Source organism: Alligator mississippiensis, chromosome 1 (assembly GCF_030867095.1).
Source record: "Alligator mississippiensis isolate rAllMis1 chromosome 1, rAllMis1, whole genome shotgun sequence".
Classification (NCBI taxonomy): domain Eukaryota; kingdom Metazoa; phylum Chordata; order Crocodylia; family Alligatoridae; genus Alligator; species Alligator mississippiensis.
The window spans coordinates 340629417-340652177 of NC_081824.1; the positions used below are offsets into that span (position 1 = coordinate 340629417).

At 40.9% G+C, this 22761-nt stretch overlaps 1 protein-coding gene across 4 annotated transcripts in view; it reads right to left on the reverse strand.

Annotated features, from left to right (window-relative positions):
- Positions 1 to 2760: 2760 nt before the first annotated feature.
- Positions 2761 to 22761, reverse strand: part of GABRA5 (gamma-aminobutyric acid type A receptor subunit alpha5) — a 93475-nt gene continuing 73474 nt past the window's right edge. For 3 of the 4 annotated variants that reach the window (XM_019485117.2, XM_059720966.1, XM_014600316.3), the window contains exons 7-10: positions 16060 to 16203; positions 9440 to 9592; positions 6725 to 6936; positions 2761 to 4273 (exon numbers count right to left, since the gene is read on the reverse strand). In XM_019485117.2, coding sequence (XP_019340662.1) covers positions 3971 to 4273; positions 6725 to 6936; positions 9440 to 9592; positions 16060 to 16203 — 812 coding nt within the window. In that variant the 3' untranslated portion in view covers positions 2761 to 3970. The remainder of the gene's footprint in view (positions 4274 to 6724; positions 6937 to 9439; positions 9593 to 16059; positions 16204 to 22761) is intronic. The other variant, XM_059720967.1, reaches the window with a different exon arrangement.

Below are 22761 nucleotides of genomic sequence, written 5' to 3' on the forward strand. Positions count from 1 at the left end.
GAGCAAATACTGTTTTGGAACCCAGCAGGGAATGCTAGCTCATTAAGCCAGACTTAACCCTTAAAATAATGAAGCAAAATGCTTTAATGCTTTAACATTTAATGTAATCTATCTTCTTTCCTACTCTGCCCTTAATTTTTATGATGTTAACATAAAGAACATAAGGAATCATTTGAATACTCTCAAAATAATTTAAATTTAAAATTTGAAAGAAATCTAATCTCAGCAATACTGATGACTTCAATCATTATTTTAATCCTTTAACATCCAGAACAGAAAACCGCTATTAATTTAACCAAGTATATATGCCTTCAATGTGTGTAAATAATGAATGTGGTATCAGACCCTGAGTTTGTTAATTGTTGGACTTCTAAAATACTAGTCCAAGAAACTTTATAATTAAAATTAGGAATTGCAGGTCCTAATCCTGGACATATTTACGGCAAGATTAGGAGAGGCATTTTAGGTGCTCCAACAAAAGTGCTCTAAGAAGATGGTTCAGAGACACAGTGGTAAACAGGGCTTATTTTTATGAATAAAAAATGAAGAAACTGAACCAGAAGCTCACACTGGTCACCATCCCATGCTGTATGAGGGGGTGGAAGCATTGTGGAGTTTAGACTCCAAATATGTTGCTACTCCCCATGAAGTGTGAAAGAAAGAGCATGCACCAAGCTTCCTATAGCTATAGTATAGCTATAAACAAGACACTTGCAGGATTACCCTTACTTCATAATCTTCAATACATTTCCCTCTGTAGAGCAGTGCAAACAGGTACCAAAACAGAGGAGTAAGGAGAAAGTGATATGAACAAGGACTTTAACACTGGGCTGTGGATCGTCACTTTACTGGCTCTTTTCTAGCTGCCACACTGCTGTTTTACCCACAGGAAATACAATTCCTATAATTGGCTTGCAACTTCCTGATTCTCTACAGCAGGGGTTCCCAACCTTTTCCTCAGCATGGCCCCATTTAAATATTGGAAATGTTCTGTGACCAAGGGTCCCTCTAAGGTGCGCACGATTGCGTGGCTTCACACGAGTAAAAGTTTGGCCGTGCACAAACTTTTTCAGGCTGCACACCCGCTGGGAATGGAGCTGGGCTGTGGTATGGGACACTTAGTAAAGGTAAGCTCCTCACCTAGGCGGAGGTGGGGGTTGGTGCAGGCTCCACCGGCTCTGGGGAACTGCTCCGCTCCCCTGCATGGCCTAGGGGAGTGAGGACACACATGGAGTCAGGACCAGGGAATGTAGCATTTCATGGAACTGGAGGAGCCCGTGGAGCAGTTACCAGGAGCTGGAGGAGCCTCATTCGGGCCGGGCAAAGGCCTCTCCCCAAGGTGAGGCAAGGCAGGGATGGAGGCTGGGGCAGGGGCTGGTGCGGGCTCCGCTAGCCCCAGGGAACTGCTCCACCAGCTCCACTCCCGGCCCTGATGCCATGTGCCTCCTCACTCCCCAGGGTGATGCAGGGGAGCGGAGCAGTTTCCCAGAGCCCGTGCCAGCCTCCAGCTCCCAGTGGAGCCTCAGTCGGGGCAGGCAGGCTTCAGGCCCAGGCCCCTGCCCTCCAGCCCCCACCCCCCAGGCGCCAGCCCTCCAGCCCTCACCCCCCCAGGCTCCAGCCCCCCAGGCTCCAGTCCTTCAGCCCTCACCTCCCAGGCACCACCCCTCCAGCCCCCACCCCCCAGGCTCCAGTCCTCCAGCCCCTGCCCCCTAGGCTCATGAGTAAGCCCTCCAGCCCTCCAGCTAGCGCCAGCCCTCCAGCCCTCACCCCCCAGGCTTCAGTACTCCAGCCCCCCAGGCGCCTGCCCTCGCCCCCCCAGGCACCAGCCCTCCAGCCCCCACCCCCCAGGCTCCAGCCCTCCCCCACCCAGGCTCCAGACTCTGCTGCCTGGCCTGGTGAAGAGTGAGGAGCTTACCTTTTGTAAGTGTCCCACGCCGCACTGAAAAGGGGAGGCGGAACCAAAGCAGCACGCTCACAGAATGCCACTCCTTAGAGGGAACATTGTCTGTGACCCCAAAACGATGCATCGTGACCCCAACGTGATGTTAACTTCCAGTAATGTACAAGCACCTTGCGTCAGCATTGCAACTGTCATGCATGGACTAATAACTGCCTTGTGTGAGAGTTGCATATTTATAAACAGGAAGCATATTCATCATAATCAGTCAACACTGATGAGCATCTTTGCCATCCCATTTTGTATCATTGCAACCTCAGTGGGATTGCAACTCCAAGGTTGGGAACTGCTGCTCTACAGGAAAGATGGGAAAGCAGGAGCAACAGCAATATATCTTTTTTTCCCCCCAAGATTTCCAGGATGGTGAAATGGAGAGGAGGAAGAAAAACTGCCTCATTCCCTACCCTGCACCCTTTCTCTCTGTGCAGCACAAACTTAAAAATAAATAAAGTAGGAAGAAGTACAGAGTAGAGATTTAATGATGCAAGTTCATAGCTACCCCCACCCCAGCACACAAAGATTCACACCAGAGAGGTAGTGTCCAATACAGAGTAAAACCCATCTCTTCAAATGCTTATTGGTTTAAGTAACTCTGTTTGCATAAGTAGTCCCATGGAAATTACTCATGAGCATTAGTTGTACTTGTATGAGCATCCATGAAAGTACTCATGGGCATTAAGTTATACCTGGGTAAATGTTTGCCAGGATAGGCCTTTAATTGGTTTAAATCTTAAAAAAATATGCACAGCACATTTTTTCCCTTTAAATGGTAACTTAGTAAAGGATGACATTTTGCAACCATGTGTTGAATGTATTTTTTATTTAAACATTGAGAGTAATTACAAAAGCTACCGGAGCAATGAAAGACTTCTAAGGAAAAAGTTGAAAACTCAGATTATACTTTCTCAGTCATTATCAAAGCAAAACACGCTGGCAGCAGCAAGCTGGTTTATAAAACTTTCATATGAACAGTGCAAAGACCTAAATGGCAATATTCATGCTGAAAAACCTCTCTATCATGAAGCATAACTTCCTTTTTTTGTCATCTATTTTAGTATTGATTGTTTTTCATTTTTGGGAATAAGAAATAATTAATCCATAATTATGATAATTATTTATTATGTATATCATCTCATATAACATCTTCTCCATGGGAGGATATTCAAATTCCAGTTATTGTACTCTAGTGAAAATGCACATTGCTGTTATTAAAGTTTTATCAGCACAAACATGTTCCGAATCTATTTTTAAAGATATTTTCATGCAATTGATGTCTAATTTTGGAATAACAAATTAGAATTATCAGCAATAAATAAAAATAGCTTATTCTTTCCCCTAGGGGTAAGATTCTGCCACTTTTATTTATACCCCTCAAGCAGTCTCCTTGAAATCTGTGACCTAGATTCTTAAGTGGTGTAAATCAGCATTGCTCCAGAAAGATTCAGCTTACTATGCCAGTTTCCAGCAGTTGAAAATCTTACCCAGCAGGCTTATTTGTGGAGCAATGTAGTTCTCTGAATGAGGAAGGGTGGACATATGTAGTCTTATTATTATTATTATATTTTTTACATTTACAACCTGTATTATTCATAATATCTGATCCGATGACAATAATGGAGCACTTCTGTAAAATATACATTAAGCCTATGTATGTATGAAGTATGTATATCTGAAGTATAAAACCCACAGATATGCAATACATGTTAACATTTAAAAAATAGAACTTATTTTCTTTGTAAACTATCAATGCAAGATACTGAGCAGCAAAGAAGCCATATTCAATGTCTTCTGTTCTTCTAGAAAGATCTGTTGCTGTAGTAAGTAATGTAACTGTCTCTGAAACATCTGAGTTTACATCTAGAAACAATCAAGGCAATATAATTTGTACATATTATTACACATGCAAAAACTTCCTGAAGAATATTGCCCAAATATAGAAAGTTTTCTGGATCTCAAATTCTCCTTGGTAGCATTTGCTTTATTATGGCTCATGTGGTTTTAGAGTCCTTCAGTTTATTTTGGAGAACCAGCCCCCTTAATAACGGGTTCCCTATTCAAATATGTGGCCCAGTAGACTAAGTTAAAAGTTCCAAACAATACTGGAAAAACAATTCGAGACATTTTGTCAATCTTACTGATGCTGTTGTAAGTCTTCTTGCTTTCAGGAGGCTTTTCTTCTACAGGTTTCACTGGAGCAGAAGCACTGTTTGAGATCACAGATGGAATTGAGTCCTTTGGCATGTTTGGTGTGGGAATCGTCTTTCCAGTGCTAGAGGCATTAATCGCTTTGTTTGCATGTAATTCACGTTCTTTCTTCTGTAACATAAATAAGGAAACATGATATAGTGTTTTTACAAATAAAAATATGTTCTCAGGATATTAGCCATCATGCTAACAACTATCCTTTTTTGTTCTTATTTCAACTCCCAGCAGAACTCTTATGCATCCGTTACTGTCTTCCATTGACATAAATGAATGCTGAACAAGAACTAGGACTGGAATCCAGATTACCATATAAATTCACAGATTCCTTTATCAATGTGAAGTTTACTTTGGGTGTGCCTAGGTGAACTAAAGGCACTGGGATATCAGTGTTTTGGGAGAGCTGCCATGTTACAAATATGACATCATACACCAAAGGAGGCAATTTGTTATTAAACCATGTGATCCTTTCTACTTTTTCTTTGTACAGTTATCTCATAAGGGATAAAATACAAACTTTCAGTGTGGGATTATTTGGTAAAACTTAATAGTATTAGGATATTTGAATTTCAATTTGCAATTTACATATATATATTTGAATTTCTGGCCATTGTGCCAGGATCCTGACCCACTGAACTCAATAAGAACTGTGCCATTGACTTCAATGAAAGTAGAAATGGACACTACCTGGCACTAATTTTATGTTATGTCTGCTCACATCCTTAATTTTGGTGATAAAAATCCACTATAATATAGCACAGTCATTTTAAGACTTGTACTCTTTAAAGGGATCTGTTAAATCAGCTTTAGCTTTAGAGGTCATCTAACCATGGTTTGTGCCACTAATACAGCTTATTCCCAATGAAGGCACTCTCTTTTGAGAGGGCATTTTTCAGCTGTTAGGAAAACTGCTTCATCTTGAGTAGCTGCTCCTTGGGGTTGTTGTATCTTGAGAATATGATATAAGTGGCCTGAAAAAGTATCTTTGAATAGGGCAACACATTTATCTGGTAACTTCTTATTCCATTAAATTCTCTTTTTATTGACCACTTCTAATTTGGGGGCTAGTTGTCTAGTTTTTGGGAAGGCTTCTCTTAACATTCTAATGGAAGTTTTGGGCTAGGGACAGACTGAGCCTGCGCCTGAATTGATTCACTCTTCACAGGTTAGTCTAACCTAGCTCGGCTGAACTGGGTTGCAACAGCACAGAGATTTCCTCTGGACTGAAGAAATGCAGGCACATGCCTGCAGTGGTTCAGGCTAGAAGCCAGGGGGCACTAGAGCACTGTAGAAGAGAAGGCCCTCCCTTCCCTTCAACAGTGTTGAGCTTAGGGGGGCATATCCAGGCCCTGGCAGGACACCCTGATTAGGGAGGGGTGTAAACCCCCATGCTACCTGAATCGTCCCAGGCTCTTCCCCACTTGCTGCTCAACAGGTGTGAGTGTTGCCAGCCCCCAGCCCCAGGCTAGCACTCTGAGGTGAAGTGGGGGTGTTCAGTGCAGTGCATGCATCTGTTGGTGATACTGAGATTTTCAATCCCCCTCTCCCTGCTTCTTCATACTGTCTGCAAACCTGAAAGGAGAGGGAGCCAGCAGGGGGCTAATAACACAGCATTTATCAGTCCATCAACAAAACAAAAGCCTCTCTTCTTAGTTCAAGCTCTTCTTAAACAACTTTTTCCAAGGAAGAAACAGAGGACATTACCAGTTGACCTGTTGATTAGCTCCAAAAAGCCCGAAGTGGACACTGTTCTGTCTTTGTGTCCCAGTGAAATTGGAGACACCGGGAGACACTGGACATACACAGACACCTCCCTGCATTAGTTAGCATACCACATGCCTAGGGTCCATGGGGTTGGGGTCCATGCTGTGGGAGATAGGAGGGAGGGAGGGAAGGAAGGAGGGGGGATTCCTGCTTGAGCTGCAAGTGACAAGGGGAGGTGGGGCAAGGGGAAGCAAGGCAGACCCTGCTGTATCTGCAGTCTCCACTGGAGCTCTGGCTAAGGTGTGGAGGGGCTGGGCCAGCCCTATTCCCTGGAGCAGACAGCCCAGCCCAGTCTGGCCCAACTCAGCCCACCCAGGGCTGCAAAGCATCTGGGATGCTGGGGGACTCTATTTTAATTTAAACCAGGAAGGGGTCTAGGACAGACATTACATAAACTGGTTTGACCCAGATCAGTTAAGTCTGATACTACATTCAACCAGATTTATCTTAAACAAGTTTCAGCCATTTTGAATCTGGTTTATGTGCACTAAGCTTATGCTCTGTTACATGTTTAAAGCAGCTGTTGCTCTCTTAAGCCAGTTCATGTGTAATGCCTGTCCCTAGCCTTGGAGAAAGAGAGAGAGAAGTGGTCACTTTCCACACATGGCAAAATTTGTATCTGATTGAACATAAGAAATCAGTATACCCTGTAAATTGTCATCTAAAGATCTGTGACCATTTAATACATATTAATTAGAAATCTTTTTCATGGCGAAGGTGCACATTATACATGCAATTATTGGTTTCAAACAGGGTCCCAGGGCTTTTTCTTATGGCTGTCAGAAAGGGTACACCAAGCACCTTGATTTTAGCAGCTTCCAAAGCCTTCTTTCCATCCCATGCCCAACTTCTCTTGGTAAAATAGTTGACTGTTGCAAATTCAATCAGTGCAGAAAACACAAAGGCATAGCACACAGCTATAAACCAGTCCATAGCAGTTGCATAGGCCACTTTTGGCAAGGAGTTGCGGGCACTGATACTTAAGGTGGTCATGGTAAGAACTGTTGTTACTCCTTTAGAAAGGAAAAAAAGAGAAAAGTAAGCTTAGTATTCTTTATAAGCCTTGGGGTGATGTGTCATTTAAACCTTGGTCAAAAAAGTACTTGAGCATATCCATTTTAGAAGTCCCTAGTACGTTCTTGAACAACAGAAACTTCCCCCGAGAGATAGCTTAGAGCATACAAGCCTTTTTAAAAACAAACTTGTGAACAAAGATTAGTTGGGAAAACCAAACTTTTCTATTTATTTTATTAATTTACTTTGATGTTTACAGCAGTTCTTACTAACACATACACCATAAAATCTATGTACCCTATTTACTTGATTCAAAGACAAGGTTTTTTTCTCCCCCATTCAACATGGGAAAAATCAAGCTTTGTCTTAGAATTGAGTATGAGACCACTCAAGCTGGGAGCTGTGGGGAGCAGCTGTATCTGGCTTGGCTAGGGACAGTGGCAGTGGCATGCAGCTCTTCCTTCCTTGCCCAGCTCCCCTTCCCCACTGTTTCTCTTGCTGGCTGAAGCAGGCTGGAAGGAGGAACCTGTGTACTACCACAACTGTTTCTTGCAGTGTGGGACAGGAGCAGGTCAGGACCAGCTCTGGGGCTTCTCCCATGCCTGTCTCATCTGGAAGTCAGACCACTCCAGCTGGAAGCTATGGGGGGCAGCTGTGCAAGAAGCCCAGCTTGGCTAGGGACAACAGCAATGGCATGCAGATTCCTCCCTCCCTGCTCAGCTCCCTGCTGTCCATATATGCCAGTTTTAATGCATTTGTCTGCCTAATACTTGTTAGGCTATTTTTGTGTAAATTTCTTAACAAATCTGACATTTTTTTTCTACTGGATTTAAACCAAGACAGAGTGTGAACTTTGTAGAACAACTGAACAGGAAAGAATATCAAAGGAAGTAAAAATAAATTTGGATGTCATTTTACCCTACAGACAGCTAATAAATCAAAATCATTAGCCATAACTCTTGTAGGAAGTCAGAATTTCAATATTTATTTTACAATCTGAAGAAACTATGAATGAGATAATTATTAGTCATTCATTTTGAACTCCTATAGGTGCCAGATCCTGATGCACATGATGGCAAACACTCAGGGTGCAGACAGATGTGGCAATTTTTGCCTGATCTGGCCACAGAAATGGTATATAGCCATGACCAAACACAAGTGCATGGCTGCAGACCACTTAAAAATGGCTGATTGGGCAAAAATCTGAACCCTCATTGCATGAGGGTATAGATAAAGACATTTGAAAACATAGTATCTTATGTACCTTCTGTCTGTACTGCCTGCCAGGCTCAAGCTGTTTTCAGAATGGAAGTGGGGAAAAGGAGCAGAGGGGAGTTCAGTCTGGGGGGGTTTCAGCTCCCACTGGAGGGTGGGGTGGGGGTATTGGAGTCCCCTGAGGTAGGGGCACTCCAATTCACTCCTGCCCCCTCCCATCCTCAAGCACTGGCTGGAGGATCTCTAGAATGATCTCCTTCTGCTCCCTTCCCTCCCTCCTATTCTGAAAACAGTGTGGGCAGGGAGCTGCACTTCTGTCTGTGCCCTCACTGATTCCACTTGTCAAGAAAAGAACTTAAACTTTTATTCAAGAAACCAAATTCTGTCCTCAGTATATCCATATAAACTCTATAGATGCCACTGTAATTACAAAGCTGTTTCTTAGGGAAGAAGTATTTTAATCTCATAGTAGTTGGTCTCTGTAGTGTTCCATTGATTTTTAAGCAAAATTCTCAACAGGTCTCAATAGGGAGTTCTATATAAAAACCAGAAGCAAGATTTGACTTCCTATTAGTAGGAAATCTGTCCATTGTACAAAATTTGATATTGTACCCCCTTTCTTTTCCAGCCAGTTGTACTTCATATTTCATCAGTCTTGGGTAAAACATTTACTTACTTCTTAATAGCAATCTTCTGGTGATTATTCAAGTGATTTAGAGTTCCCAGAAGGATTTTTCTTATTATAAATTCTGCAATATGTATACATTTTGTAAATGAGTAATTATATTAATTTGTATTTATGGTAATAGGGGTAATTGCCACTGATTAACCTCTTTATGGTTCTTCTAGATTAGCATCATGAAAAACAAACACACCAAAACTTTTGAAGTAAAATCAGTGTTTCAAATGCTGTTCCTAGAGTTTGCATTAAATATTCTCACACTGATGATGATAGTAGATACCATGTTATTTTGTTTTATCTAGCCAATAGTTTAGAGCTTGCTATAGTAGGCACATAAAAAAAATTAAACATACAGATTTGATTTCTTCTGCCCCTTTACCTCTTCTGCCCTCATTAAATTCTTGTGTAATCTCCATCAGAACTGAACTAAAGGACTAGACAACTTTTCATGAAGGAACCCATGAATTTGCATTGACACAGAACTAGGGAAAATAAAATGTTACCTGGAACAGGAAATAGTATTGAGCTATTATTTTCTTGCAGAAAATAAACTATTAGACTGCTACGAATTTTTAATAAACATAACAAAGTTGTAGATTACTCACCAAAGACAGTTCTAGCAGGGACAGACTCTCTGTTTAGCCAAAATGACACTTGTGATAAGATCACGGTCATAATGCATGGAAGGTATGTCTGGATGACAAAATAACCAATCTTTCTTTTCAGGTGAAAATGTGCTGTCATAATAGTATATTCACCTAAGAGCAGAAAACAATCAGTTGTGGGTAGAAATCAGTTTTTAATGAAAAGTAATATATCCTGTGGATGTCTGTGCTCAGGTCTGGAAATTTCACCTCCTACTTAGGGAAACCATTCATCTTTTCATTTTTGAGCAGTCTTGGTCCATTGTGCCACAGAATACCAACATTAGGAACATAGATGCAGTTGGATCCTGCTGATTTTTACACCTAATTTCCGGGTCACCATTGCCTAGATGCAGAACACAATCAAACACTCCTACTGCACCAAGTTATTCTGGACCTCTGGTCCATGGCACTGCACCTGTCTAGATTTAGGGCCAGGAACCTGTCAGTTCCAACAATGTAATGCCTCCACAATGTAATGCCAAAAAAGAAACCATACCCCCAGAAAGATGTGAGTAGTTTTGTGACACCACTACCATAAGAACCTGTACTAGGCACCTGAATCAAGGCAATTTTGGGCTCTGGAAAAACGAATTGCTCTATCTACTTAGAGGACATTGTTGTCTTTTCTGCTCCCCCAGAAAGATCCAAATCTTGGGTTATCCTGATGCCCACATAATTTACAATTAGCCATCATACATTTGGAGACTTCTGGATCAGGCTAATAGTTACTACAAGCTTATATGTTATCCTCTAAGTCAGGAGTTCCCACAGTGTGGCCTGTGATGCATTTGTACACCACTCAAAAATGGACTTTTAAGTATAGCCGTCTTCAGCAGAACTAGCTGAGTGTATAGCCATTGCCTCTTCAAAAGTAATTTAGTTAAACAATGATGCAAGATTCTCCTTATTGTAACTTTATTTATGCAAGACATATTATGTTACATCTATTGAATAGAAAGGTATTGCAAGGTGGATTAATTTTGTTATGTGGCCCTCAGCATGATGTCCCACTCATTAAGTTGCCCGCCATAAACAGAACTTTGATAACGCCTGCTTTAACTAGAGAGCAATATATAACTCTTATATTGCTTGGAACACCTGAGTTTTGATATGTACTGGAATGATAGCGTGGCAAAAATATACATTTGACACCCAAATTCTGCCAGATCCTGGCACCTTTTGGCCACGTACTCTATATTCCATCTTGCCATATTTTATCTAACAAATTGTCTTCCATTGCAGGGATGAGGAATTGTTAAGGCATTAAGTCTTCTCATTCTCTTTTCTTTTGGGACATTTTCGTTTTTGAAGCTGGGGCGGGGGGAGGGGGTGCACAAAAGATGCAAAGTTTGTCCACAGGATGCAAGGGGGAATCTCTGTGGTATGTAGTGTGTGTGCCGGGGTAGAAATGTTCATTCATATGTACCCCTTTGTATTTACTATCTATTAAATGGCAGTCTGCTATTGCAGAGGATAATATATGATGAAATGGGCGTCCACTTCCACTCTTACGTTCCTGTATCCTATGCTGTATTTTCTGAAGAGACAAATACTTTATAGACCTTTACTGCTTGACCTAAAAGGCTAACTACAATTCCTAGTAATAGAAACTGATTATTATCCTCTTTAGGCCTGCCATTAAAGGAGAAGACATATTAGACTGAAACAATTTGGCAGGCAGCATAGATTGTTTCTAAAAGAGAGTGAACTTGATTAGTTAGGGGAAGGACTATACATCAGGAGAGTTTTGCTTGTGTAGATACATGGAGATAGAGTGCTACACCTATATAGCACTGGTAGTGTGGATACAATTTATATCAGCAAAACTACACTTCTGCCAACCTAGCTTAGCCCAGCTCCTATAAGCAAAATAAATGACATTGGTAAAACCATAATTTTAGAGGTATGACTGCTTTCATTTCAGGATCTGACAGAACACCTAGGTCAGCCAAAGCTCTTCACTCTCATGAGTAATATAGCTGTACTCTTAACAATTTGTAATACAGAACTAGTCTATGCCTTGCATCTGACACGTAAGTGTTCTGGATTCTGTCTTCAGCTTGTGAAACCTCTAAGTAATGGATGAGACTGTGGGCCACTTTGAGGCAGATATGATCATTCCACCTGCATGCCAGTGCTGTTCCTACCCAGTGATAGTGAAACATCAAAGGGAAACTCTGAGATGTAAGGTGTATCCCCTTACCTTACCTATGACTAGTCCTATGAAGGTGTGGGGAGGTTGTGATAGGGAAAGTCAGCAAAGACTTGAGGAAAGGAGCAACGTGAAAACTGCCAAACACCTTCAGTCTAGAAAGACTACCTTGCCTTGTAGGCACAGAGAGAGTGGTGCCTTTTAAAATACCTGACTTTTATGAATATTTTCTTCAATCAGCTGCTCCCAGAATGCTGTCTAGAGCTCTCAGAAGGCCCCTTTAAGACTATTTCAATATCTCTACATAAATGTATTCCTTAAAACCACCCAAAATTAAATGTGGAGCTGAATGTAGTTGCCTTCTTTGGTGAGCAGAGCACCTATTACTCTGCCAGGACCTGCCCTGGCTGTGAGTTTCAAGATGAAGTTTAAGGGCTTGAATTTGATTTAGAAATTCCTAAACAGTTTAGCACTTACCTAGTGTAGAGACTGCCTCAGCCTTTGTTCTGGGGGAAGAACCTTCTTCTGGCTTGTCACTTTCTTGTGAAAAGGATTGCTGAAGAGGGATGGGGAGAGGGAGAAGGTCTGGTGTGAAATTGGGCAGTTTATCCCTACTGGATAATCTCCAATACACATTGATTGGTAGTAATCCCACACCAGACATCATGGCCCTTTTTGTGCTCTAGACAGGACTGCACTTGCTCTCTGTTTAGCAGGATTAATCTGTGGATTGGTGCCAAAAATATGCTGGATCAAGCAGAGTCCACATACAAGATATATTTTTCAAGATGCAACTGCACAGTGGTATGTTGAAGCCTGTATTTTGCCACTCAGGTGTGGCAGCATAGGATGTCTAATTTGATGGCACAGTTCAAGGGGTGGAGTCAAAAACAGATAGAAATCAGCAGATAATAGATGTTGCTATGTTACGATAAAAGGACAATTGAAGGTTGGCCTTTTTTTAAAAAACCTACAAACACAAAGACCTAGTCCTCACATTTAAAACCCTTTGTGGCCAATTCCTGCCACAATTTGTTATACAGAATCAAGACACTAACCCCTCCACTAGTGATGCCAACCTTGAGCATCTGATCATTTTCCAACAAGCACCTTTGCACTGTCTCCTGTTCTGCCCTTATATTGGGAAGAAGCTGGCTTATAAAATCAGCATTTTTTCTCCTGCAGTTATGATGCCTAGGAAAAAATCAGCAATAATTGGGCACCTATTGCTTTGGCCACAGCTCATCATGAGGACCCAGGTGTCAAATCTCTTTTTGAGGCACTGCTGCACAAGACTATAGGAACTGGCAGGATAAGTGCCCTGGATCTGTTTTTGTGTGCTCATGTGCCAAGAGCAGTTGTGCATGGAGAAGATGGACATTTCTGTATCTAGAAAATGGAATTAGGATGACTGAGTGTAAAAACTGGCAGGTTCATGCATTTTTGTAGTGCTGTGATGCTCTACAGAAGTCCAGCATTTTGTAGTGCAATAGGAGAATCCAATCATGTTCTCTAGTCAAGTTACTGAATTTGGGGACTTGAATGCAGAATCAGCAGGATCTGGCAGAATCTATGTCTTGGGCCTGGGTTTTTGCAATATTTCAATTGCAGAATGTGCTGGGGATTGGGATATTTTAGTGAACTAAGCACAGTTTGCCATATTTTGTAGTCTAGAGGTAGAATTTAGTGGGGCAAAAAGTGGGCTCTATCTCTTGTTCTAGGTATCTGAGAAGAATTCATGCCTTGCCTCCATCACTTTTTAGCCCTGGGGTGTAAGAAGTGAGGGTTGTTTGGTGCAATGTAAGTAGCTGCATGTGTCTGCATTTAGGATGTGGAATTTGGAATCTTGGGTTCAGATATTGGCAGGTGCAGCAGACCTTGGTTTTTGCAGCATCATTAAGCCAAATCATCCAGGGTTTGGGGATATTTCAGTGCAGTAAGCATGGAGTGACTATATGTGATTGTCACAAAGAATTTAATGGATTGTTTACAAAAGAATCAACTGAATCCATGTCCCAGATCTGAGCTTTTTGCATTACTTCAAGACATGTCAGTGTTTAGGAATGCTTGAAGCAATACAAATAATTAAATATCTTTTCTATTTGGCACTGAAACATGGGAGCTTGGGGGCAAAAATCAGTTGGATCTACCTGGATCTATGTGTTGGTTCAATGTGGCACCAATAAAGTATTACAGTTTCCAGGGTTGGTGGGTCCAAGAGTATGACTCAGGTGCAAAAATCTGCAGAATCCAGCCAGATTGGTTTACAACCAGCCTTCATTGCTGCCTCAAAAGCCTGTCTTTGAATCAATAGCAATAAAGACATTGTGGTGTGTGAAATTTGGGTCTACACAAACACTTCCTTGTGGAGCTACAGGGGTTGTGAGTTTCCCATGTGTCTCCAAAAATATAGAAGAGATCGTAACAGTTGGATTGTACAGTAGTGATTTGTTTTTCATTTCCACAATCACCAGTTCTGTTAGAAGGAAGAAATGCCTTAAGCATCCATTCATAAGTAACCCTGATTACTGGCCTACTGCGAGCTTGATGAAGTCCAGAAAATCCATTGCTGACTGATGCTTTCCCTGCGTAAAATCGGATTTTTGTATTTTGTTAATCCCTGGTTACAATCTGTGTCCTGCTCTTTGTGATCTACCCTGCAAACAGAAAACAGCCAGCCCAGCTGTAACACAGGACAACATTAATATACAATTTTGAAATTGGAAAGCAGTCATGTATTACCCTAACTTTTGGAAAACAGGAGAGAGGTGACTACCGGGCACAAACTTTTGGATTCCTATAATGAGTCTGCTGTTTTGGTGGGTCAAAGAGTTACAAGGCATCTTCACAAACAAAGCTGAGCGGGACAAGTGACCTGGAGCTGACATTCTTGGAGTGCTTGCTACCTGTTTTGGATTGTTTCTTTGATCCAAGGAGGAGGATACATTTCTAGGACATGTCCCAGTACCTCCTCTGGACCTTTTGCCTGGCAATACTGAAAGTAAAAGGAGAGCTACCATTCATTGCAGAAAACAATGCAGCTATGTTGGTGAACTGGTAAGAAACCAAATGTTTTTGTTCTTTAATGTGAGACAGTTCACTTTCCTCCTTGAGACTCGTTGCTGTTATGGAAGTTACTGTCATTCTTTCTATATGGACATCCTTACATCTGATTGATTTTTTGTTTTGTCTAGTAGCTGTTTGATGGATATTAAAAGTGAGGGTAGAGCTTGCTAGAGGAAAGGACGGAAACCTTGTTTAGTAGCTGCCCTGTACTGTACAAAGTTGTCCTTGCTTTGTGATTCTTGAAGAATTAGCAGCAAATGCAGGTGAGCTCTGAGTAGGTCCCATCTACAGTATGTCTATTTGATTGGCTGATTTTGAAAGGAAAGCATTTAACACCTGCCTTTCTTGATCCTAACAACCTGTATTTGCATGTATGTGTGTGTGTGCACGTGTGTGTGTGTGCGTGCGTGTGTTTGTGTATGCATGTGTGTGTACATGCATGCTTGAAGCCTCTTTCTCCTGAGTCTCTCTTGAGGATAGTTGCCAATCTGGTATATTCTCTTCCTGATCCTGAATTAGGTCTCAGAGCATGTAATTTTCAGCTAGTGACAAGAAGGGTCTGTGTCTCCAGTGATTACCTCTTGGTGATTTGCTATTTTTTACATAGAGTATTGTTCAAATGTGTTCTATAAAAGCTCACCGTAAATGAAGGAAGCATGGAAAACTGTTGTTTAAAGGCAGGATATTTTGTTTCCAATCACGGGAGACTTTACTCTCCATTCTATTAATACTCTGAAGACATGTGTATTATATAACCTGTTAAAGCCTGTGTATTGCAGAAACCATGTGACTCGCAGGTCCAGTCTGGCTTCATCCCTCCCCCCTCAAGCCTCACAGTAGTCTCACCAATCACAGCCCTCAGCTACTCTGATATGGAAGCCTTATGAAGGAGGGGGAGGGGCTCACGTGGGTTGCTGGCTGGCATTAAAGCTTCTTTGTCTCCCAAGTGCTACCACATCTGGCACTTCCATTTCCAGTTACGGAGGAAATGGGACTCCTTGGAGTTAGCACATCCCCTCTCCTGGACATGCAGCAACAAAACAGCTGCCATCCTCCTCCTCCTTCTGCCCCCAAATGGGTTTGTCTAACAAATCATTTTAAAGCTAGGATTGAGATAGAATAAATGGGGTCGTTCTTTTAGTAAGGGGATAAGCCAACAATAGTGCTTGCAGCTTCAAAAAATGTAGTTGCTAAAGATCTACAGACAATTCCCAAATCTCCCTGGCAAGCAGCCAGGAGCCTACAGTCATTTTCCCAACACCCCCACTCAGCAGCTAGGAGCTTCTCTTTCTGGCATGTCCCCAGTACAGCTGCTTTTCCTGTTAGTATTTATGTGGTAGAAAGTTGCATTCTTCCACACCTGTACTGGTACTGATGTTTTCTGTTCCTACAGTTTGTCCAATCAGATGATACTGGTTGAGTCGTGAACCGTCTTCTGCCACCACCACAGATGTAGTAGTACTATTAGTCCAGACATAGATCACTTCAGAATTGGGATAAGCATCTAGTAATGAGGGGAAAAAAGGGACATATTAAACAGAGCATAATTTTCTAGTGCATTGGGGAGCCAATCTTTTTGGCAGGCATGCCACAAAATTAGCCCTGCACCATCCCTAAGTGCCGTTCTGAACACCTTCCTCTGCCCAATCTGCTACTCTGCTTTCTTCCCCCTGCCCTGTGCTCCCTACCTGATCTGCTGCTCTGTTTTTTTATTTTCTCCTTTTTTTCCTTACCCTATCTGCTAATCTACTTTCTGCTTCCATGCCCCTGTGCTGCTTGCCCACTCCTCTGTCTGCCATGTGCCATATATAGAGGTTGCCTGTACCACTTGTGGCATACTTGCCGCAGGTTGGCTACCCCTGTTCTAGCATACAGATTTTTAGGAGTGGGGCAGGGAAAGAGGAGTGACAGTGAGTGGGTGAAAACAAAAAGATGATATGACAGTGTTCCCATATGTCCAGCTCAAAAAGTATTAGGTGGCAGCCCTGTGATATAACAGATGCGTGGGATGGCACTATAAATAGAATCCTTCAGGGCCATTTGATTTGGGAGAGGTTTTGACTTGAAGAGCTTGCTGTACTCAACTAGTCTGCAATTCATGGAGGTAGACAGAAAAGCACTTCTGTGTTGTAATGGCTCTTTCTAGCACCTCCACATTTGGAGTCACTTGGGCATACTCAGTGCCTAGAAATCTATGGAATGTCTGCGTCTCAACACATTTTCAAAATAAAATATAGGTATGGGCCAGTATGTTTCAGGGAAAGTTAATGTGGATGTGAGGGGACTAGTGTATGTGCATGAGGGAGAGAAAGAAAGAGTAAGAAGGGATTTCTCTCCACTTAATAATCTTTATTTGGAAGTTGGAGGAATGTAGTTATGAAATCAGTGTCAATGTTGTCAATTCATATGATTTTATTATGAATCTTACTTCACAATAATGCTTTTTTTAAGCCCCATGACCTGGAGTAATGTTATTATAGGAAAATTTCAGCTTTCATTAAAAAAAAAAAGAACAGAAAAAATAACAACCCTTATTGCTACAAGAAAAATCTTAAAACTTAGAACAGTAAGACCTTAAGAAACAGGAGGAAATAAAAAAGTGCCAACATTTATTATTAAAAATGTTACTTTTTAAAGCCGTTTTCCTCATGCCTAGAGTATCTGGCTCATAATCTTTGAATGTTTTCAAACAGGATTATTGCAGTGAAGTTGCAAGGACTCATTTTTACCAAAACCTCTAAGAAACTGGCAATGAAACCATCAACTTGTAAAAGTTATTCTTCCCCCAGAAAGATAGTGGCTACTGTCATAAGACCTGAGGGAGGCGTACTTGCAGATATAAAACAGCTCAACTTGGTTCCTCACAGCAGATCAGCAGAAATTTCATGTAAAAGATTTTTTTCTATCCTTAAATATACAGAGAATTTATTGAACCTAAAAATATAGGAAGAGTTGAGGCAGATAGATATGGGATCTATGTGGAGCAGCAAAGAGGGAACTATGACATGCAGTCGATATTCCAGGCCCAGGAGAGCTCTTTGTTACAATACTGCCATGCAACTGAATAAATGCTTCATCTACAAAAATCATTCCCTCTAGAAATACTACTAATTTATCTCTGTTTATGGATGAGTTATCTCTGGGGCACAGAATAACACACATGAAGATCAATATTTTTCAATCTACTGCACACAGATATCAAAAGAAAAATAAATTGGACATTGCACTTAATATAAGTTAATTGGCAAGTGTGTCCACTTCCTTTTTGGCTATAACATGGCCATATGTATTTTACTGCTACAAGACTTGCATTGGAAATTACCCTTTGCTGTAAGAATTGTGCACCAATTGTCTAATATATCAGTACAAAATATCAATCTCTCTACATTACAGTTGTGAAGAAAAACTCAAGAACGTGAACTCGAATATAAATTGGAGTGACTACCTGAGTCTAGAAAGTCTGAAGAATAGCTCTGAGAGGTATAAGCTGCCTTGTGTACTTTAGCAGGGTATCGACAGTGTTGATTATATCATTTCTAGTCTTTTAGAAGAAACATCCAGCTATTATATGCTAATCCCACAATCTTAGACTGCCTGACACTCCTCCACAGGTGCCAAAAACTCCAATTACTCTCTACCTAACTGCCAAAACCTCCAGCTTTGTCTCTGAGAACTTATGAAACATAATTACGCATTGTCATATTGAAAACTGAAAGTGTAGGAGTAGTCTAGAATAAAATTAATGCACTATCAAGAAAAGGCGGATCCTGATTGTGTTATTCATTATCATATTGAATTGAATAAAATCTGTTTTTCTAGTTATATAATGCTTTCACATTCTACCTCACTGTAGTATTAGGCAGTCAGCAGCAACTCTTATCTGTTGCTCTCTGGCAGAAGCTACAATCATCAAGGCACTGAATGTCTGGACTTGGTCTGGCTTTTGGATTCTGCCTCAATTGTCTAAAAGGGGGATAGTAGGTCATGGGCAGCCTCCACTCCTCTATGCTCTTGTCTAGGCGATGCATCCAAGGTCTTGGTGACTAAACCTATTTTGCATACACCATGATCTAAAGGACTGACGGTTGCCTACTAATGCATGCCAGTGTATCAAAGATCTTAGGCCCACATCATGAATGGTTAAGAGAACTTTTCTATTTGAAAAGTACAAGAAATGCTAGATTTTAATTTCTCATTCTTCTCTGTACAAGTGCCTATCAGGTACATAGGGTAGTTTTCAGCAGAACATAACTGGTGATAAAATGAAGTAAAAGATTCAAGGCCAATAAGCTACTGGCCTCATAGGCTACTCAAAACATATCCCAATTTAGGAAAAACATATTTTTTTCATTCTCCCAGGCAAAGAAATCAGCTTCATTTGATATTCTTTATAACAACATTTCTGAAATCCTAAAGGAGAAAAACCTGTTAAATACTCCTCCCTATTTTCAGTTTTTTCCATCAAAAAACAGGAAAACATAGAAGAATCTATAAAAAAATAAAGAAGTGTATGAAACTATTATAACCGTAAAAAAGTTTGTCAACTAATAGTTGCTTCCCACAAGCATTTCCTACCTGGTAGAATGCTTATCACCTACCAAAGCAATGAAAAGAAGTACTTTCTTTTGGTGTCTCTTGGTCAATGATCCATACTACAGTTTTCTGCATCCTAAAATGTAACAAGCTCACCACAAATGTAAAACATCCTCTATTTCTTCCCATTAATGTGGATGTTAAGATTCTTATAAAAGGTCACCAGTTCTTCTCTACTTCCTTGAATGGAAAGGAGCAACAAGCATAGAGGATTGTCAGAAAAAGGGTTGTTTTTAGAAAACAGGAGACTGTATTTATGACAAGCAAAATGACACCCTAGAAAGGGTTAACTGATCTATTTTCGCATGGCTGGGCAGGATATATAAGGAACAGAAAGTGGAGCCCTGGAGCTAAAAGTGTGTTCTGTTTTCCCTAGGGTAAGGGAGGTAAGGGAAAAGCCTTTGAGACAGTAGCCAGCGTTGGGTTACTGAGATGCTTTTTTATGCTATTTATGGTTTAATTGTATCCTGAGGCAAAGGCCTTTAAAGGACATGGGTGTAGCTGTGCTTCTCTTCTCAGGCTGGTAAAACAGCCATTCGGTATTTGGTTCTAGCTCCACAGCATACTCCTTTCAACCAATTTGCAGGTGTTCTATCAGAAATGGTATTATCATCTTGTCATGGCATTGTCTCTCCATTCTCAACAGTGCTCAACAGACAGAGAGTACTGCTAACCCAGTATTAGCTAAGCACATTTTCCTCCCACCAACTCTGAACTCCATCTTGAAAGAATATTGATGGGAAGTTGCTAGCTGCACGGGAGCATGATTCTTGCCAGCATCATAATGTTACCTTAAGAGGGTACTTGAATCTGGAAAGCCTCAAATATAATGTTGCACCACATTGGCCTTATGCCTGCTTGGGTCAACTCCTTCCATCTTTTTATTTGTAATATTTTTGCAGCAAGAACAACAACAAGGAATTGAAAAACCCTGAAGTCAAGACTGAGTTTCTGGGCCTCTATGCAAAAACACAGATGGGGATAATTTATGTTCTAACCCACGAGTCAGTGGGAGTTGGGTGAGAATTATTTCTGGCATCTGACCTTAATTTAGCACTCAACTAAACATAATAATAAATATTGCATGTCTGTTTCATGCCCAGTCTGTATGGTTACATGCCCAGGTGAGACAACAGAAAACAATTCAAGAAGAATTTTATAAGCTTACAGAAAACATAATATCTAGCCACATTTATAGATCCTGTCAATACGTAATGTGAGGTGCTTATGATAATGGACAAGTTACAAACAAGCCATAGTTAAAATACTTTGAAAAAAGTAAACTAGTAACAAGCAGTACTGAAAAACTAGTTTGGCTTATCTTGTTTGGTCATTGTATCTCTCTAGCTACATTCCCAGACTCTGCTTATTGTCATGATACTGAGTCCATGAAATTGGCTGTCCCTGACATGGTACAATCAGGTATCTTGGCTAATCTTGTTGCTGTTACTTATTCCTATTAAGGGTAATCTAAAGTACAGATCCAGGGCTGTTGATTGGATGTACATAAATTATCTGTTTACTCAGATGCTTTAAAGATAAAGAATTTTACTTTGTTATTTTATCTAAATTGTTGGGATTCTAAGATCATCTCTTTCTGGTAAAGTTTTGGAGTATAAAAGTATTTATTCTTATTGAACTGAGTTTCATTTGCCTTAAAAACATGGAATGTGAATGGTAAAAAAAACAATTCTGGACCCAAGCCCCTAAAAGTTATGAATTATAGTGTCTAAGTTCTTCATCGGTCCTAGCCTGTAGTTAATAGTTCTGCTGAAAACAGTTAAATCAGAACACAATGCAGATCACACTGCATTACCAGGTAAAAGAAGAGAAAATGTAATCAAAATACAACTTTTTATATAAACTAACCACATGATTGAGCGTATAGCTGAAGCAGGGCTATGGGGAACAGCTGCTTTTTTAACAGTCAGTAGTCAATATAAATCTCAGGCTTTGGGCAAGAGAACATGTCCATGCACATGACAAACCTAAAATAAAAGATTTTTCATTAGTGTACTAATTTACTCTACTGACTCTAATGGGATTTGGGGGTTCACAAACAGTACCTCAGGAATCTAGAACAATCTAAATTAAATGTGATCAACTAGCCTTGAAACGTGCACAGACTTTGAATACGTACTTTAGATTGAGCACAGTTATGTGACACAGCAATGTAAAAAGTTTTTTTACATGTTTAGTTGCAAGGGGCTAAAGTGGAAAAAGTTCATAATTTTAGGCTACTAAAATCATTATTTCTGTCCTTCCTTAGGTTAAAAAGAAAAATATACCTGGAATGCTAGTGATAATGTTTTGTATGTTTCATCTAAAAAAAGTTTTCTTAGCTCCTTGCCTTTTCTTTCCATAAGAGATGGGACAGTACATTTTAAAATGTTAGACAGCTCTCATGAGACTTCATTACCAAGCAATACTGAGATACCTCAGTGACTGGCACTGTAAAAAACCCTAAAACAGACAGTAGTGGCTCAAAGATTGATTGCAGTGGCTTCCATATATTGCAATGATGGAATGGCACATGATGTATTTTTTTACTCTAAAAATAAATGGAACTGTTTACTGCATTATATTTGAGGATAAACCAGTCTGACATTGGTTTAGTGTTAGCAGCCCTCTTTTTTGAGTCTTACTCACTTATTTTTTGCTTTCCCTAGTGCTCTTCCAACTTCATTTGGTAAGTAGTTATATGAAGATCTCAGTTTTCCTGAAAAAGATTTTCTAACTCTCAGGTTTGGGGAAAGTATTGAAAATGTAACCTGATTACACTCTATAGGCATGTATAGAAGTGTTCCATGCACATTTTACAGCATTGTAATTTAGAGCACTTATTATAGCACTATAGTTACAGCACTCTTAAACATGAGAGAAGTGCAGGGTTTGGTTGGGGTGAAGAGACTCTGAGCCTTCTTGAACTTTCCAAGCTAGGAGGCAGGTGCCGCTCTGTAGCTTTCTGGGCTAGGGGCAGACATTACACATAAACCAATTTAAGTGATAAGAAAATGGTTTAAACCTGCAACAGAATAGATGTTCAGTAAACGTAAACCAGTTTGAAAATGGCTGAAACTGGTTTGAGATAAACCTGGTTGAATGTAGTACCAGACTTAACAGATTTGGCTCAAACCACTTTAAGCAATGCCTGTCCCAGACCCCTTGCTGGTTTAAGATAAACCAGACTCCCCCAGCATTCTGGCATGCTCTCTGGGCTGGGCAGGGCTCTCTGCCCCACAGCAGGGCTGGCCCCTCCCCTCTGCTCCTTCGCTGGAGCTCTGGTAGAGACTGCAGGTACAGCAGGGTCTGCTTGGCTTCCCCCTGCCCTACCTCCTCCCCTCCCCTCACTGCTCGCTGCTCAAGCAGGAATCCCACCCTACCATCTCCCACAGCACAGACCCCAGCCCCACAGACCCTAGGCACGTGGTATGCTAGCTAATGCCGAGAAGCGTCTCTGTGTGTGTGT